General features: G+C 45.0%; 1 protein-coding gene across 2 annotated transcripts in view; it reads left to right on the top strand.

The window, feature by feature from the left end:
• PTPRR (protein tyrosine phosphatase receptor type R) overlaps positions 1-20,377 on the top strand; it is a 1,074,582-nt gene that overhangs the window by 867,122 nt on the left and 187,083 nt on the right. The window contains exon 10 of one of the 2 annotated variants that reach the window (XM_069628248.1): positions 13,573-13,710. In XM_069628248.1, coding sequence (XP_069484349.1) covers positions 13,573-13,710 — 138 coding nt within the window. Of the gene's footprint in view, positions 1-13,569; positions 13,711-20,377 lie in introns of both variants that reach the window. The other variant, XM_069628247.1, reaches the window with a different exon arrangement.

The raw sequence follows: 20,377 nt of genomic DNA, 5'->3' as shown, positions 1-20,377 counted from the left end.
TGTCCAGGGAGAGTGTTTAGAAAGAAGCCCATGTTTATGTTTTATGTGGTGGGATGAGAGAGGAGATGTACCGGCTTTGGATCTAGCATCAATGTTTTGGTGGCTCTTGATGCTCATGACTTCCCGTGTTCAATCCCCTCCCCCATCAACCCAATTGTACATTCTCAGCCATTCATGTTCTCTTTTAACTCCCTGCTCGCTCGCACTTCTTCCCCACCCATGTTTCTCTTCCTTGGTTTCCTTTCGCCTATAGGCCCTGTTGTGCTATCTCTGTATTATTCATAAGTACATTCAGGGCTTGGACCCCACTCATCCCTCATTCTTCTTCAGTCTGTAGTGCCCTCCACATACTCTTACCTCTTTCTCCCAGGTCCTTCTCTCCTTTTCCCTCCCTCCCCTGTGCTCCGTCCCAATCCCAGCCCTCCTAGCCCTAAACTCTGGAACTCCCTTCCTCATTCGTGCGCGCTGATCCATCACTATGTCTTGCGTTCTTTTCTTAAGTCCTTCCTACTTTTCTTCTCTTGACCTCTGATTCAGTGGCTCGTGTGAGTTCTACTTTCCTACTCTCCTGGTATTTGTGCAATTAGTTTCCCATGCTCATTGCTGATTTGGGGAGGTTCAATAAGGGTGGCCATCTCTCTTTGGATTAAAAATACTACAGTAATATAGGAGGTTGGTGGAAGGCTTGAAGGATGTTTGTAAAGCCAAGAATTGCCTCAACGTGCTCAGTCCCAAACTTAAGAACTCTACTATTGGCATATAAAGCAGTAGCCTTCATGCCAAATCCATACACCTTCCGATATCCATCAGTATCAACGGATGGGACCGTTTCACATTAGCTTACATTATACTCAGTGCCTGTCCCTACCCTTGCTAGGCAGCCTTTTGGAGGCACAAGCTAGCAAGGGAACTATGATGTATTAATGCATCTCATAGTCGACAACCTATCAAACCCCATAGCTCTATCATTGTGCCTAAATTGAATTAATCATATGACTGGGAAGAGCGATATGTGTTTACAAGAAATTAAATATCCAAGTATTTACTTCACACACTCTCTGGTCATCTAATGCAGAAGAGAGCCCAAAGGAGGACTCCAGCACAGACATGGCAAAGTGTTCTTTAAACAATAAATGAGAACACTGTTGCCACCTCAAAAGAAGCAACATCCCCAGATTCTGGGTGTGTCCCTTTTTAAAAGTATGTATATATCTTACATCATTTTAGTTACTAATGTATGCAGTGAGGTCCTTTGTCTCTCACAAAGCACCAACATAGCCTAAAAAATACTATTTGATCACTCTTCAAGAAAGGAAACAAATGGGTCCTAGTAAGTACCGAATTACACACATGGATATACGGTCACTCTGGAGAAACCAGGTGACCTGAAACGTCATCGCTCGTTGACCTTTGTGTAGCTAGGTGTGTTACAATGACAGGGGGGTTCTGCTATTTGTGACTTTAAGCGGTCTCAGTGCCACCTTTGACTCAATCTCTGCAAGAACGCTAAGTTCCTCATTTTCTGCATGCGGGGGCACGAGGAAGCAGAGAAAAAGCCCTTTTGTTCGGCATTGACCTCATAGCAGTTGAAAAAGATGTCAATTTCTATGCTATTTCTGTGAAGCCATACGCAACATTACCCATATACACTCCCGGAAGAGCTTGCGTTTGCCTTGCTACAACTGATGAACCCCCTCTTAGTTTCCTTGCTACAACTGATGAACCCCCTCTTAGTTTCCTTGCTACAAATGATGAACCCCCTCTTAGTTTCCTTGCTAAAAATGATGAACCCCCTCTTAGTTTCCTTGCTACAAATGATGAACCCCCTCTTAGTTTCCTTGCTAAAAATGATGAACCCCCTCTTAGTTTCCTTGCTAAAAATGATGAACCCCCTCTTAGTTTCCTTGCTACAAATGATGAACCCCCTCTTAGTTTCCTTGCTAAAAATGATGAACCCCCTCTTAGTTTCCTTGCTAAAAATGATGAACCCCCTCTTAGTTTCCTTGCTAAAAATGATGAACCCCCTCTTAGTTTCCTTGCTAAAAATGATGAACCCCCTCTTAGTTTCCTTGTTAAAAATGATGAACCCCCTCTTAGTTTCCTTGCTACAAATGATGAACCCCCTCTTAGTTTCCTTGCTACAACTGATGAACCCCCTCTTAGTTTCCTTGCTACAACTGATGAACCCCCTCTTAGTTTCCTTGCTAAAAATGATGAACCCCCTCTTAGTTTCCTTGCTACAAATGATGAACCCCCTCTTAGTTTCCTTGCTAAAAATGATGAACCCCCTCTTAGTTTCCTTGCTACAAATGATGAACCCCCTCTTAGTTTCCTTGCTACAACTGATGAACCCCCTCTTAGTTTCCTTGCTACAACTGATGAACCCCCTCTTAGTTTCCTTGCTAAAAATGATGAACCCCCTCTTAGTTTCCTTGCTACAAATGATGAACCCCCTCTTAGTTTCCTTGCTACAAATGATGAACCCCCTCTTAGTTTCCTTGCTAAAACTGATGAACCCCCTCTTAGTTTCCTTGCTAAAACTGATGAACCCCCTCTTAGTTTCCTTGCTACAACTGATGAACCCCCTCTTAGTTTCCTTGCTACAACTGATGAACCCCCTCTTAGTTTCCTTGCTAAAAATGATGAACCCCCTCTTAGTTTCCTTGCTACAAATGATGAACCCCCTCTTAGTTTCCTTGCTACAAATGATGAACCCCCTCTTAGTTTCCTTGCTACAAATGATGAACCCCCTCTTAGTTTCCTTGCTACAACTGATGAACCCCCTCTTAGTTTCCTTGCTACAACTGATGAACCCCCTCTTAGTTTCCTTGCTAAAAATGATGAACCCCCTCTTAGTTTCCTTGCTACAAATGATGAACCCCCTCTTAGTTTCCTTGCTACAAATGATGAACCCCCTCTTAGTTTCCTTGCTAAAACTGATGAACCCCCTCTTAGTTTCCTTGCTACAAATGATGAACCCCCTCTTAGTTTCCTTGCTACAACTGATGAACCCCCTCTTAGTTTCCTTGCTACAACTGATGAACCCCCTCTTAGTTTCCTTGCTAAAAATGATGAACCCCCTCTTAGTTTCCTTGCTACAAATGATGAACCCCCTCTTAGTTTCCTTGCTACAAATGATGAACCCCCTCTTAGTTTCCTTGCTAAAAATGATGAACCCCCTCTTAGTTTCCTTGCTACAAATGATGAACCCCCTCTTAGTTTCCTTGCTACAACTGATGAACCCCCTCTTAGTTTCCTTGCTACAACTGATGAACCCCCTCTTAGTTTCCTTGCTAAAAATGATGAACCCCCTCTTAGTTTCCTTGCTACAAATGATGAACCCCCTCTTAGTTTCCTTGCTAAAAATGATGAACCCCCTCTTAGTTTCCTTGCTACAAATGATGAACCCCCTCTTAGTTTCCTTGCTACAAATGATGAACCCCCTCTTAGTTTCCTTGCTAAAAATGATGAACCCCCTCTTAGTTTCCTTGCTACAAATGATGAACCCCCTCTTAGTTTCCTTGCTACAACTGATGAACCCCCTCTTAGTTTCCTTGCTACAACTGATGAACCCCCTCTTAGTTTCCTTGCTAAAAATGATGAACCCCCTCTTAGTTTCCTTGCTACAAATGATGAACCCCCTCTTAGTTTCCTTGCTACAAATGATGAACCCCCTCTTAGTTTCCTTGCTAAAAATGATGAACCCCCTCTTAGTTTCCTTGCTACAAATGATGAACCCCCTCTTAGTTTCCTTGCTACAAATGATGAACCCCCTCTTAGTTTCCTTGCTAAAAATGATGAACCCCCTCTTAGTTTCCTTGCTACAAATGATGAACCCCCTCTTAGTTTCCTTGCTACAAATGATGAACCCCTCTTAGTTTCCTTGCTACAACTGATGAACCCCCTCTTAGTTTCCTTGCTACAACTGATGAACCCCCTCTTAGTTTACTTGCTACAACTGATGAACCCCCTCTTAGTTTCCTTGCTAAAACTGATGAACCCCCTCTTAGTTTCCTTGCTAAAACTGATGAACCCCCTCTTAGTTTCCTTGCTAAAACTGATGAACCCCCTCTTAGTTTACAATCAAGAAAAGGGTGAGATATGGATGTTTTCTTGCATCTACACTTTTTTTTAAGTGTGTTACAAAACATTTGTAGAAGCTGCAGATCCACGCGGACACTCCCTTTCCCCAAAATATCAGCCAACAACTCACCTTTTTAATGTCTTTTATTTGTATGTTGGCCTGGAATAGGCTGAAGTAATGGCTGCGCCCCTTTCAGGTACACTTTGACAGCTATGCCCTCACCATGCCTTTGCACAATGCCAAACTACTTAATTTAGGGCAGCTAAACAGGCATCAAACATGTTGAAAGTAAAGAAGCCTGAGCAACGATGGGTGCTGGGTCTTTGCATGGAGCAAGCTGTAGGTTTCTCTTCCTCACGCTTGCTGATGCCTGACACACAACATTATGGAGGAAACAAAAAGCCCACCCTTTCATAGCGCAAAAGAGGCAGCCATCTTGGAATGCTGTTTGGAGGCAGTCTGACAGATCCTCTGTAGAGGCAACTCTGGTCCTGCAATGAAGTTGGCAAAAGATATTAATCATAACATAATGGTGTGAAAGTGGAACCCATTGTTTACCAACAGGGTGAGGACCAGCCCAACGCATGCCCCCTTCTAGAAATCTGTACGTCGGCGCCAACCAGATGTGGAAACAGCAGGGGGACCCCCTTCAGAGCCCGGGCTCTTAAAGTTCAGGAGCAACATGATTTCACATTGGAGAATGGGAAATCCAAGTGAAAGTGGAGATGGGGATTGCATGCATGCCTCCACCTGTCATTAATAGCTAGGTTATTCCCAAAAGGGCTCAAACCCCCTGCCCCCCAAACTCACACTCTCTAAAATATGTAACAGAGAATAAACAGGGTGCAATCTGAATGCAGAAGTGGAGAGGCTTAAATGAGTTCAACAAGTACAATCAATGCGATCATGAGACCAATACATAGGAATGTGCAAGTACAGTGAATTTACAATAACATAATAGCTTAATAAATAGATCATTTGTGTTATCCTTCTAATTCATGACTGGAATAGACCAGTTCAGCTAATGGGAACACATGCCACAGCGCCACCCGGCAGCCATCCTTGGAAGTTCACCTCTAAGCCACTGAGCCAAGGATTTAGGGTACCCACATTAGCTCACCACAATACATGTGTGCTCCATGTGAAAGTGATGAGGTGTCTTATAAGGCAGCACTGCTTTATAGTAGCTTGGTCAGCCTAGGACAGAGTGGTCTCAGGGGTCCAGAAAACAGCATACATGTTCCCCCCTGTTTTACGATCATCAGTGTAATGCAGACTGTTCTCCTTCTCCTTCTTGTTAGGGTGACTCCAGAAACCAGAGCCAGCGATTTCGATCTGATTGGGGCATGTTTATCCGACACCAGCAAAGTTATAGTGGGTTTAAACAATTTAAGAAAAGAAACCTGCATGATGTGACAGTAGGAGACACAATTCCAGCTAACAAGCACACATGCCCCTACCCCACCAGTAGAAATTCAGCTCCAGCTCTGAACCACTGAGAAATACACTGTGGATATGCACATTAGCTCAAAAGCACACATTCCCTCTATGAGTAAAGTGGCTTTGTCTTATAGGGAAGTTGCTGCTCTATAGAAAACATTATTAACCCAAGACAAACAACTCTCAAGAATGCAAACTTACACTTTTCACCCTCATTGGGGGATCATCGATGTGGTGGAGCCTAACAGGTTTATTATTTGAGCACTGTGGCATGTTTACAGAAAATCATCAAAGTTATGGTGTGTTTAATAAAAGTATGTTTAAAACAGTTCTACATGAAATGAGAGAGTAGAATAGGTCATTTTGGCTTCCGAGCGCACATGCCACAGCACTACCCAGTGGCCATCCCTGGAAGTTCACCTCCAGGATATGCAAATAGTCTCAAAAGCATACATGTGTGCTCTAAATGAGAAAAGTGTCTTATGGGGCAGCATTACTTTATACTTAGTCTTATCAACCAAAGTACAGGCGGCTCTCAAGGATGCAGCCACCGCATGCATTTGGTGCAGTTTGGAGCATTGGGGCATATTTACCAAACATAATCGAAGTTATGAGCGGTTCAGAATATGCATTAAAATCCCTTCTTCTTGAAATGTGAGAGTAGAATAGGCCATTTCAGCTGCCAAGCATACATGTCACATTGACACCTTGTGGACATCTCTGGAGTTTCGCCTCTAGGGTTATGTTTATACTTCGCTGAAAATGTGAAGAAAGTTGATATTCTGTCCTTCTATCATAAGGTGGTTGGTTATTAGCATTAAACCCAACAGCGAAAAAGGTTACACTTACAAGATGTTCACAAGCAATTAGATGGTAATCTGTTATTAGTGTTCTTGCTTATAGGGGGTCCAAAGTTTTGTATAGCAGAGACATTATAATTATAATTAATAAAAATAGTTTTTTCATAACGCGCTTAATACCGAAGACGTTTCTAACCATGGATCCGGGATTCGAACCCGTGTTGCTCTGCGTTGTCTTTCTTTCAAGACGAGCGTGTTGCTACTGAGTTGTACTACCCATGCAACTGAAGAGATAAGTCAGTAACAAGATGGAAAATATGCAGTGACATTTACACTATTACCTCAATACATACATTAAAAATAAACATGTAAACTGACAGTTTGTTCTGTTTCTCCTGCCTTGGCACAATAAATAGCAATCAAAAACAGAAAATCACTATACAAATAACTCCTTCATTAATTTAGACAAGTATTTTGTATTTTTTTTTATTTTTTTGGTTATTTGTAAGGCGCCTATGCAACTAATGGTGTTTCAATGTGACACAAGACAAAAGGGGGGGTGGGCAACAAGGGAGAAAGATAGAATGGCGGTCATACTAGGCCTTGTGACATTTGGATCATGCAAGTGCAGGACAAAAAGTGCAAGGGAGAAGGGGGGGGAATGTGCTGGACTGCGCAAACAAGCAAAGTGCAAAGGGGGGAAGAGATGAGCTACAAATGCTAAGGGGAGCAAGTGCCATGGATTTCAGAGGTGAGGGTCAACATGATAAGTGCGGGGCTGGGGGCATGGACTGGGAGGGAGGCCTTGGAGCCCTATAGTTCTCAGAGGGAGCCAGGCAGCCAGTCACTGAAGCAGAGAGAAGGTTCAGAAGGGGAGGTGGAGAGTGAGGAGGAGGAGAAAAGGAGAGTCTTGAGGAGGTTCTGGAACTTAAGGAGATCCGACTCAAGCCTGAGCGGGGCAGGGAGACCATTCCAAATGGAGGCTCCTGGGGAGAAGAGAGATCTACCACCCCACTCTTTGCTTAGTGAAGCATCTGATTTGCAGAGAGTTGGAGCAAGCAGACCGAAGGGCTCTAGGAGGGAGGCATTTAGGGAGAGAGAGTTGGATGAAGCAGGGTCACAGGCCCCAGAAAGCCTTGTGGATGCGGTCCCTGGGCTTGAGGCCAAGGATAAGTCTTGCAGTCCTATTCTGGATTAGTTGAAGGGGGCGAAGGGAGGATGGAAGAAGATGGAGGAAGAGGCTGTTGCAGTGTTCAAGCCTACAGAGGACCATAGATCTGGAGACATTGAGTTTCTGGGGGACGGTAAGGAAAGGGAGAATGCCTCTGCAGAGGTGCAGCTGAGGTTCTGCAATGTGGGGAGAGAAGGAGAGGGAGGTGTCAAAGATGACACCCAAGGTTTTTGGCCTCACAGGAGAGGGATGGGAGGGGACCCATAGAGGGCAGCCAGAGGGGGGAAGGTAGGAGCTAGGTTCCCAATGAGAATGATCTCACTCTTACTGGCATTAAGGCAGAGATCATTGGCAGTATAATGACTAAATAGTCCATCGTCCTAAATTAAATCCAAAGAGTTTTCGAGGAGTGGGGTAAAGTAGGCAAGAATACATATAAAAATAAAAATATCTATTAGTACATCCATATTACTTCAAATTACAGTGAAATATAGACTCATCAGATATAGCACGCCTTACCAATATGCAACACAATTGCAATTAATTAGCAGATTTTTGTGCTATCCTTCTCAGAAATGTTATTTAATCAAATATTTGAATCCTGAATAGGTGTTTTAAACCTGTGAAGAAATCAGAAAAGAGTATATTTAGATCAATCAACATTGCCATAATAAGTGATATTGTCTAATTTCCTGTATTATTTCCATAATTTACCCGATCAAATGATCTCCTTACTGTCATTGTTCTAAAATTGTAAATATGGGATCCAACCTTTAATTGCTTTGGTTCTTTCAATAAAGCAACATTCCACGGGACGTCAGAGACTGAATTCAATGACGTCACATGTGGTAAGCTTAATGTCATCTTATTCAATGTAAACATTGAGGCAATCTCACGTGCTAACTCTGGGACATGGAGGATTATGGTATCTATTTCATTACTGCTAATAAAGTATTTATCACATGGTTTTCAACCCCTCTTATATGAATGAATGCAGTTAATACATACACAAGTTCCACATTTCACCTGGTTCAATCAATAACATGGTATTGTGCAAAATGCCCCAATCTAAACATGATGACATCATATGCGTTACGCCATATGGCGTTATGTTCTGAATAAAAAGCGCTCTTTCTAAATCAAACTGTCATGCCTCTGCTGCAAACACAGGGCAGACAAACAGGGATGTCATTTCACCAACATATCGGGGGTAGCGGAAGTGACACCACATGAACCTTGACCTCTGATGACATCAGAGCAAGTGATGTCATTTGACCCCAACCCCAAGTGACATCACATGAAGTGATGGCACACGACCTTTCACCCCTTGACAAAACAGGAAGTCGCATCACATGGCATTGTTCCTCAGTACACTAAGAAAAATATGGTTACGATATTGCTTTAACATGATATACAATTCATATAAAAAGGCAGGGGTCAAGTCCTACAAATTAAAGTCGGGGGACTCATCAACAAATGCAGTGGGATGAGATGTCACCAGAAATTAGCATATCAAGGTGAAATATAAATTGGCTTTGCATAACCACCCAAATTGCACAGGATGAATAGCATTTGCCTTTTATAAAATTAACTCACACACAAAGCTGAGAGAGGATATTTTCTTCTAATAGTGTTTTTTGAAAACATTAAAAGGTGTGCATGTTTTAAGCTCCAAGAACCAATACACATGTTTTCCCTGGAACTTGCAGTAGCAAAATGGGACTTTTCACCTTTAGTTGTTTGTAATTTTTCATCACGTTATATAGTAAATTGGTGAAGTGTTCTGCCTGCAAACCTGACGGATGGCTTTAATTCATGAATTCAAAGAGGACATTCAATGTTTCTCATTTTAGCTGGGGGGGGGGACTGAGTCCACCCTCTGAAAAAAGTGGGTGGACTCCGTCCATCCGCGTGTACCCTCGACTTAAGCCCTATAAGAATGGATCACCATATGTAGTATTAACGTCAATGTGTTTAGGCCCATATTACCAAGTTACTGTGAATGTTAGCAGACGTCCAAAACAACAACCTGTACTATTGTACATCACTCAGGGTGGACTGTAAACATCCAGTGCCTGCCAACTGTCTGGCCACACACTGGAAGACGTAACTGACCAACACAAGTCCAACGAGAAGACAATCGGAGGCTGTACCACTTCATGTTTTTACACTTGGACAATTAGTGCAGGGATTTTCTTGTCAGTAGTGCACTTTGAACCATTGCACAGCAACCCACTCCCGCCAGTCACCCAGATCCAGAATATCCCCAACCATTTTCAACACAGGCACCTCACCGTCCACTGCGAGTTGCTAAGGGCCCTCCGTCAACAGCTTTAAATGTCTGACACCCACTCTGACCATCCAACAATTTACACCTCCAATGCCTTGCTCCCACACCTTTACACAGTGCCACCCTCCATCAACTTGTCGCCAGCATTCTCCAACACCATCAACCTCAAGCAAACTAGCAACTTACGTCTTTAACACCCCAACAGTGTGAGTCTCAATTACCCTCCTCAAACATCTCATATCTGGATTCAATGCACTTCAATTCTCTTACAACACATTATGTCTCAAACACTCTCTCCAAACATCTGTACGTCACTAGTACAACATATTCACACTCCAACACCAGCCCCCATAGCATTGAGCCTGAAGTACACACCTCAAACCCTTCTTAAATCTTAACACCCCAACACTGTGAATCTCTGTTATCCGCCACACACTCTTCAACGTCTAGAGCCTCACGCCTCAAGCATCTTAAGTCTCTAGCACTCTCCCACAACACATTGAGTCTCAAGGCCTTTCCCAAATATTTCTCTCAACCACCCTCCTCCGACAGCTTGAACCTCAAGCACATCCATCAAACTTTAAGACTCCAGCGCCGTCAACTCTTTTTGTTTCAAGTACAATATCCAACATCTTAAGTCTCCAACACCTTCCCCCAAAATCTCACATCCCCAGCAGCCCTTAAACAACTTAAATCTCATGCACACTCATTAAATGTCTGAAGTCCCGTGCAGACTTCTACCATACTTTAAGTCTGCGGTACCATCCTCCAACATCCTCAACTTTTCAGACGAGTGCCACTCCAACCTCTTAGGTCTGGTGAACTCTCTGCCAAAAAATTACTGCTTCATAGATGAAAAAATAGTAATTTTATTTGATTTCTCTATCCACAGGGTATAGAAAGGAGGTACAGATCAACATATTTCTATTGAATCTCCCGTATTCCTCTTCTGTTCTGATCTACCCTGTGGATAGAGAAATCAAATAAAATTACTATTTTTCTTCTATGAAGCAGTCTTTTTTTAAGTAATCCCAAGTACCTCTCTAGAGGGCGAACTAAAAACAAAAATTAAAATATTTTGTGAAAATATCCCCACAGAATTAATCAACCTGAGTTCTCTATTGTGTGAATGTATAAGGGTACACTCAGGCTTGAGACCCTTTTCCTTGGTCCTTTTGTGTCAAGTGGCACTCTCTGCCAAGCCATAAATCTTGCGCACCCACCCCCAACATCCCAAGTGTCCAATACCCTCCCACAACATCTCTAACTGCCCAGCACAAAGATGTAAATTCCTCTGGGCACTGCCTAGTCACCCCGAGCCTCATGGCCCTTCATTCAGGGGACAAGGGGACTGCAGCAACCACCAACCCCCTTGCTCTTTCTGTACAAAGTCTCAGCCTAAGCCCTCTAAAATACATGCAGTTTCTGGTCAGTTGAAGGGCACGCGCACATACAACCATTTTTTATTCTTTTTTTCAGTTGTAATTGCTCTCGGTGCAGGACTTTCATGGAGTCTCACGGGGCCATGCCACTTGGAAAGGCCAGCTGTAAGGACACTGTGAGGACACTCTATCACACCTCGCAGTATAGGAAGGCTTGTGTGGGTGGTGCAGGCCCCCTGCGGTTGCCACATCCCGTGCCTATATCTGGCCAGTGGACACAGTCTCCAGCTTACCCCTACCCTCACACCCTCATCACTCTCCTGATCATATCCCCGGGAATAGCTGATGGTGTCGGGCTGGTGTAAAGCGCTTCTTGCCCAGGACCCTAGTGATCCATATTTTATGTGATAATGTAACAATGAAACATCAAGCTGATTCCTCCAGGGTCACACATTGCGAGCGAGTAGCGAAGCTGAGGCTACAGCGTGCCTGTGATGCAGGTCTGGCAGATCTGGATCAAGTCAGGATTGGAGGCAGAAGCCACCGGGGCGCACCCCTCTCATCACAGGCCCAGTGGCTCATGGGAAGTGCAGAGCAGACAACGAGAAACACTGATGAGATTTGCGTTCATGCTGTGCTGTCACTTCGTACTGCAGGCTGCTCTTACCCATCCCCAGGTAGCTTGACCTAGCCCCCATAACCATCCTGTTGCTACAGTAATGGGCATGAGCTGCACAGAGAGCCCCGCCTCTGAACCAAACATTCAGGAATTCTTCACTAATGGACTGGCAACCTGTTAGTGATGGTGGTTTCATGGTTTTTCCTGCATCCCTGTTATTTATCCAGCTAACGAGATATCGATTCCAGGTGAAAAAATCTGTGGCACATTTAGCTGCATTTACAACGGCCTTTTTCAGGTGTAACACAGACATCTGCTGTCACTGCCTCTTTGTCCAGTGGCCCAGGGTTCACAAGGACAGGTCTATGGGTAGCAGAGTGGAAGCCAGGGGTAACACTAGCTCCCCCTGGCAACCTCCAAATGACGTCCCTGCAGACAAGGATAGTCACGGGCGCGAGGTAAGTGTATTTCCAGTGGGGTCAGGGACTGTGTGTGTTTGTGAGGGAGTGTGTGCATCTGTTCGGGAGAGGAGGGGGAATGCTTGTGTTGGGGAAGGGGGGTAAATGTGTGTTTGCATGACTGTGTGGGGGAGGAGGGAGAATGTGTTGGACTGGTAAGGGGGTGGGTGATTAAAGGATTAAAGGTGAGTTTAGCGGTAAATCCCCCAATTTTCTAGAAAACCAGCAGATGAGGGTGGGGATGGGGCAGGGTCGCCTTCCTGGTGGATGAGGGGGGGAGTCATATTTTAAAGGCCACACAAAATTGGTGAAAAACTATTTGTCTTTTTTGTGTTTGTCCTTTAAAATGTGGAAATATCACATAGAACCAATGAAACGGGGAGTAAGAGGGTGGCTGAAAAGTGTAGCAAGGAAAAAAAAAAGACAAAATGAAGTCAATCAAAACTTTCAAAGACACCATATTTAGAAGGGCATGTAGCAAAACGTGACATGATTTGATGTGTGGACTAAGGGAGCAATCATAGATCATGTCTATTTCTGGAGAATGGCTTCCCAAAGAGGCTGTGCTGTGGACTGCAAAGCTGGACTGTTCCAAGGCTTGGGCGTATCACATGCTGCCAGCAGGTACCTCCCATCCTCTCTGATATGTGCTGTTTCCTTGTGAAGCTTTGGATCCAGCCCAAGCTCGTTCTTTTAGGGCATTGATATTTTGCACAGTTCTGGGACACCTCTCCGTTCCTGCGGGTCTTTGCGCTATATACCTGGCGATCTTCAGTTCTGTGCCCTGGATTCTTCTCACACCACAGAACACCCTAACCTATTGAGGGCAGCCTATGCTATACTAGACCTCAGAAACGCCGCGTGGTTTGCTTGCCATTTGCATTCTGTAATCTATCAAGCCTTGGTTTATGAATTTGAAGTTGTGCAGCTTTATGTGTGTATAGTTCTAGCTGTGTGTTTGGAAACTATTCGCTGATGCAAATATTCTTAAATAAAAATATGTTGTCTGTCAGTTACGCAGAATATGAAGATAGCCTCAGTGAAGTGTAATGATTGGTTTGTTTTAATTGGCAGGATACTGCCAATGTAAATAGTTATCTGTTTAAATGTACATTAGATCTCCAGAAGGTACAAGTCTTTATCAAGTAGATGAGTTAAGTTATATGCAATATATTATGAGCTATTCATGTACATTGTGCTTTCTGAACATGAAAACTGATTTGATCACATTGGCAAACTTTGTAAGCATGATGTGTGTTGACCTTCTAGCGCTTGCTGCTGGGTCCAAGGCATGGCCTGACACGCCTGTGTTTCTATTCCTGAAGCAGGGTTACGGTGGAGAAGAGAGGGCCTTCATTGCCACCCAAGGCCCCATGATCAACACTGTGAATGACTTCTGGCAAATGGTTTGGCAGGAGGATACCCCCGTCATTGTGATGATTACCAAGCTGAAAGAGAAGAACGAGGTACGGCATGCGGCGGGGAGGGTGACCGCTGTCTCTGGATGTGAGAAAATGACGCTCAGACTCCTGAATCCAGAGGTCCTAGGGATGCTGCTAATTATGTAGACATTTATTGAATTTATATACTGCCTTTACCCAAGGCAATTTACATAAGCAAGAAAGAAACAGTACAAAATCAATGAGAATAACCATAATGAAACTGCAAAAAGTACAACCAAATCAGAACGGAATACCATCACAGTTACATTCGTGGGGAAAGATTAGAATGTTTCATTAGATTGGGTTGTACAACTCCGGGCCTTGAGGGCCGGAATCCTGATGGGTTTTCAGGATGTCCCTCATCAATTGTCATGAGGAAAAACATGCAAACTTTTACTATCATTGTATGCAAATTGATCTCATGAATATTAATGAGGGGTATCCTGAAAACCTGGCATGGATCTTGCTCTGGAGACCTGGAATTGGAAGAACCGGTATCCGCAGAAGAATTCGAATGAAAATAAAACAGAGGCAGAAAATGCCTAATTCTTTTATTAAAATGTTTTGACTTTTTAGCAAATTACTACTAGATGGGGCGTGTGGTAAGGGGATATATTAGAGTAGGTGGGATGGTGGAGATGATGCGGGGGTGTCCCCCAAATTTCAAGTCGAAAATTTGAATTAAAAAAAATCAGCATTTTCTGCCTCAGTATTTTCTATTCAATCTTTTCATGGACAACCGAAAGAACCTGCCACCATAAATCGCCAATTGTTTTGTAAAGCCGCCATCAATTTGGGAAATACCAATGCCCATTAAATTTCCTAAAGCATTCCTTGCCCTTTTAAATGTTGCCCTACACGCTGCCGGGAGAACGATTTGAGGAGAGAGGAGTCGGACCGTACCTCCTGAGGGGTCTACTGCAGTCACTCCTGAAGGAAGTACGGATATTTCATGAGGCTGCCTGCTACACCTACAGCGCTATAGGGGCTTGCAACCTGTGGATCTCCAGACGTTTTGGACTATGACTCCCATGATCCCTCGCCATTCACTCATTGCCTATACGGCAAGGGCTGATGGGATTTGTAGTCCAAAACATATGGTGGGCCAAATGTTGCAGACCCTGATACATGAAGAAGTACTTTTGCCTGGAGGAAGACAACCCACTAAAAGTAGCACTCCCTCTTCTTTTGGAAATCCCGCTTTTTAATACTGAAAATTGACATATTTTAAGACACGCTTTCTTTAGATGACACCTGAACAAATAGGCATTGGCTCCCATTTGACAGGTGCGCAATGCCTACCTCGTGAATAGCCTCAGGAACGGTTTAGGGCGTATTTGTTTGGTAAATATTTTGGCCCTTACATTTTTAGAATATTTGTAATTGACAGCAGTTCCTGGGTGGAATATTGTGAAATGAGAGAGTTGAAGTTGCTGTATATATATTTATTTTTCTATTGAGCACTCTAAAAAAGCAAACTGATATCAAACGAGGTTACAGTGGGAAGTTGATATCAAGCCAGTTTAACCTCTACAGCTGAACCCCCTTTGAGCATTGGTCTTAAGCACCTTGGGGTCTTATGAGGGTGGCGTATCTCTCGGTTGGTTATATCTTTACCTGGCTGCAGATACTGGGCTGTTCACAGGTGCTTGGGTGGCAGGGATCAACATCCAGGCAGGAATAGCCTTGTGCTCAAAAGGCTGAGCTGCACATCTGAAAAACTGAAAGACCGTTCGCCGAAAGCCACACCCTCAAGTTGCAGCACCCTCAAATTCCAAAAATAGGAGGGTGAATAGAAACGATCACACCACCCATGTTGCAGACTTCATTTGAATCGGTTATAAAGCAGTGCCACTCAAACATTGTTTCTGAAAATACACTCGGGGCATCCGTCGATGGTAAAACGAGGAACATTGTAAAAGAAGCTGCACGCCACCTAGAGGCGCAGAATGCTGTAGGAACATAAAACGTTTTTCCGGGGTGCCTCTGACACTTGGTGGGATGTGGACACAGAATTTATCTCCCACCACTTCTCCCCCAAATTAGGGCACACATATTACCATCAGACAGAGGGAGCGACTGTGTGTGCGCGTGTGCATGCGTGTATGTTGATATATTTGTATGGCAAATATTTATGGCAAAATAAGCCCACCATTTTAGGGCGTATATGTAGGCCCCAAGAGGACTCAAAACGAAACTAGGTAATAACCGTTTTTGAGGAGCAGTAGCGGCGGATGCCATGTGAACACCAGACACCCACACAGTTACCCGGAGCCGTGCACTTTACTATTGCCATTAATTTAGCAGTGTGCCTTGAAGACATAGGGCCTCATTACGAGGTCCCCGGTCTGGTAAAAAACGCTGAGAAATGTGGTGGTACTACCAGCTCCAGCATTATTACCGGACTTGGGGAAACCCGAGTTTGCAGTGGGGGCTCTGATCTACCGTCAGACCAGACCTGCCGGTAGATCATGCCCCTTCTGGCGAAGAAATGCCGGAATCAGCGGCACCGGTACTACTGGGCTGGTCATTCCGGGAATCCCCTCAAATGGTGTCCTATGGGACTCCAATGAATGGCAACTTACCACCGGCATCGCCGCATGTAATATCTCGATAATACCAGCATATCAGGTGGCCGAGACTGTAGGGGCAGTTTCGCGATATCCCGCCGGTATTACTGACGGGATACTGTAAGATAGCTCAGCGGGTTGAGCGCTCACTGCTGCAGTCTGAGCGTGACCTGCAGGTCGCAGGTTCGAATCCCGGCAAGGCCAACTCAGCCTTTCATCCTCCCGAGGTCGATAAATGAGTACCAATTTCAGTTGGGTGATATTGTATGTAAATATATGCTCTGTAAAGCGCTTTGGATTAAGGCGCTATATAAATAACACATCATTATCATTATTGTAGTTAACCAAGAATTGCTATAAAACAAAAGTGGCACTGTGACTACCTGTGAAACAACCTACTAATGCCCATACTGAGCCTGTGGCATAGCCAAGAGTGTTGATGCGAATAGCCCATGCGTGCCCACGACCATGACCGAAAGTATGATTTGCAACTGCAAGCCACGATTCAATGTCTGCGCATTACAGGTGGGGTTCTGGGGCATCCCCCTGCACTTGTTTCCAGTATACAGCATGTTCCATAAGAGAGCTGTACACAGGGATGACTCGGCCTATAACCTGTTTTAACATTTGTTTGTTGTCCATTCATCGTGCATTCAGCTGGTGAAAACTTGTTACCTGGGAAGAGCAGTTTCAAGTCTGCTGCTGCCTCTTGGCAAGTTGTGACAGCCTTGTAACATCACCGTGGTGCAGTGCAGTGATAAAAGCTCAGTGTGTCTTTCTTCAGACCTATAGCTTGGTTTTCTGGTTTACCTAGCTTACTGTTCCCATCTTCATTGGTAAATAATAAGGGCTCTTGAACGTCCCAAAATGCGCCCATGGGAAGGAAAGACACGCTTATCTTGGCGATTTTGACCTGCCCTATGGTAATCCCATAGGATTTCCAGTGGATGTTACCCTGCTGCAAGTCTCACAGCAGGTTATGAGGTCTGCTGTCCAATTACAAGGCCCAAGACTCGAGAGGTGAGTTTGTCTTGCCAATCAGAGGCCCTGAGCCATTCTAAAAATAGTTTGAGGGCCTTTAATAGGCCCAGCTCGCATCCTGCTTCTTTTGTGGGTAGCATTTAGATGTCTAGTTAGGAGTGGTCAGGAAAGGCAAACGAATTGATGGTTTTGGGGGAGTTTTGTGTGTTTGTTGTGAATTTAGGAGAGCTTTCAAGTGTTTTGGATGAATGTTTTATTTTTTCTGTGGTGTTTTTGGTGTTTCCTATTCCCTTTTTGACCCCATTTTGTATATGTGTGTGTGTGTTCTTTAAACCCCCTCTCTATTCAGCCCCTTTTACCCTCGTCCCTTCTATAAAATGTTTTGTTTAAAGTTCCTCCTGGATTTTCCCTTGTTCTCTTTTTGCCACCCCAATTACATTTTTTTAAAAAGGTTTCCTAACAGCTTTCTTTTCCTGTGTTTGTAGCGAAGCCTTAGTGTGTTTGGAGGACCCTTTCCACACTGTGTGAGCCTTATGAGAAGCCCTTTGTCTTAGTCACTTGTTTGGTGACACCTTAGGAACGTTCGCGTTTTGCACATTGGGACCTTTGGCAGTGTGTCTATTTATTTGAAGGGAGTGGCAGGAGAGAACAGGAGGAGCTGGCCTGCGGGGGGCGGACAAAGCTCGAAGAGGAGCTCCAGCGGAGGTTGGGATGAAACATGATGAAGACAGTGGTTAAGGAAGGGAGACAGTGCTTGAGGAAAGGAGACAGTGGTAAAGGAGGAGATGTTTGGTAGAGGAGAGAGAGATGAAGCATGAAGAGGCTGAGCATGAGGAAGAGAGGCTGAGCACGAGGGGTGCGATGGAGGATGAGGAAGGGGGATAAAGCATGATGAGGAGAAGGATGTTGCTACCGGTCATGTTGTGGTAGAGGCAGAGTCAATCAAGGAGAACCTGCATTAAGTGGATGTCTACCTTGAACTTGGCAGCAAAGAGGAGATACTCCAGGACCAGAGTATTGAGGCTGCTACATAGGTGCAAGGAAAGCAGGGAAGAGGTTTGTGGGAGGGGTGGTGCTGCAGGAGACCAAAGAGCACCAGGCAAAGGATCCATAGATTGTCCCAAGGCAGGTGGCTCAGGAGGAGGAGACTGAGGCCACGGCAGCATTGTCTGCCTACGCAAAGGGGGCAAGGTGGGCTCAGCCTTCCTCAACAGGGTGGAGTCAGGCCCGAAGACATCCCGACAGAGACATCACCACCCATATTGTCATTGGTGCGGGACTATTTCAGCTTGCCAGGGGGGTGGGACTGTAGGAGCGAGGGCGCAGGCACTGCAATATGCAACGTCTGCCAGAAGTAAGTTCAACAAGGTAACCCAAGTAAGAGTGCACAAGCACTGAAGGCTGTGGCACAACAATGTGTTCAGGAAACACACATAGTGTGCCACAGACACAGTTAGTGCAGCACACAGATGGCATTCCATCTCACCACCAGCCATGAGCAATCAAGCAACTCTGGGCCAGCTCAACCATACATTCAACCCCACAGGTCTGGCTAGTACAGCCTTATCCAGTGGCACCATCAATTAGCAGGACCTCGTTACCGCTGCCAGCAGTGCAGCCTCCTGGTGGTGTTTGTAGAATTCAGGGTGTGGTGCCATTGATCAGAAGAGGTGAGACAGAGTGATGAGAAATGAACGCTCATGCTGCATGAATTGTGCGTTTTCTCTCAGTCAGTTTGAGCTGGATGGCGAAGTAGTGATGGATGCTGTAGTGAAGCACATGCTCCTATCCCACCCTATCCTCTTCTAAATGACTGGATGAGAAGGTACTAAAAGGGAGGTCATGCTACACTGAGCGGGAGTGCTGATAAAGGGCATTAGTACCCGGCGAGGATCAACCAGAATGTAACAAGCATTCTGATTGGCCCTCGCCGGGGAATTACCAGGCTGGGAATCCCTTGCACGCACGTACGTGCCTTCGTTTGTTCCCGGCGGGGGGCGTGGCGCCCCTTAGCCAATGAGGAGGCTCGAAACGGGGCAATCCCAGCTCCAAGCCTCCCCATGGCTGTAGGCTGCCTTAGTCCCCCGTCGGGGACACTGGTATGTTTTTTTTTTCCTCCACCCCCCTCCGCCTGCAAACTATCCCCTTCCTGCCCTCCCAACCGACTTACCTTATTTTTTTCTTCTTTTCTCGAGAGCGAACGCACTGGGAACACTTCTCTTCCCAGCGCATCCGCTCCCGATGGCCACCATGGGAAGGGAAAACAGACTACGTTTTCCCTTTCCCGGTGGCCATTTTATTTGACTTTTTATTTTCTCCCGAAACGCTCGGGCCTGTAACTATGGGCCCCAGGGACATTACCTGGGGCGGTATTGGCCCGTCGTCTCGGGGCTTATTGCGACATTATTTGCTCCTCTGACTAGTAGAGACAAATAAATGGAGGCAGGACCTGGAGTTTGTTGACTTGGTACCAGGATTTAGAGAGTGGCTCTGCTAGTTGGTAGATTTTAATCAATTGAGGCAGAACCTCCTGTTTGTGAGCTTGTTACTAAGACTCAGAGAGGGTCCCCCTGGTTGGTAAAGCCAAAGAAATTTAAGGAGTACTCCAGTTAGGAGTGTGGTACTGAGATTTGGGTAGTAGCTCCGCTGCAGAGCCAAGTAAACCTAAGATGGGAAAACCAAAGTTTTACTTTTGCAGTGTGCTCATTCGCTACTGTTAGAGTTTCACTCTTCACACTCGTTCCTCATGCTGCCCCACTTGCTTTACTGTAGCTGAACCACATGAGGAATCGCTTATGTGGTCTTCCCAGTGGCGTGACTGGTGTTGTCTCACTCCATAATCTTCAGCGGTGCGACGCTCTTTAACTTTTAGGAAAGTAAGCCCTATCATGTGGAGGGCAGTAAGGTGCCTCCGGTGGTCTGAGACAATAGCCGCAGCAGTGATGAAACGCATTGACACTTCATGCTAGCCAGTAGGCAGCTTGAACTTTCCACGGCTAGTTGAAAAACTAAAGATGGCCACACTGATTGCATGCCAAACCAGATTTGCAGTGGATTGTCATCACTATGAATTTGGCATGTGTTGAGAACATAGATATCAACCGTCTGATCTGTAGTGGGCCCACTTGTTGCTTGTGGAA

Source organism: Ambystoma mexicanum, chromosome 12 (assembly GCF_040938575.1).
Source record: "Ambystoma mexicanum isolate Mex_15411 chromosome 12, UKY_AmexF1_1, whole genome shotgun sequence".
NCBI classification, from domain to species: Eukaryota; Metazoa; Chordata; class Amphibia; order Caudata; family Ambystomatidae; genus Ambystoma; species Ambystoma mexicanum.
The sequence above is the reverse complement of the archived record's forward strand: the minus strand, read 5'-3'. Positions and strand labels throughout refer to the sequence as shown.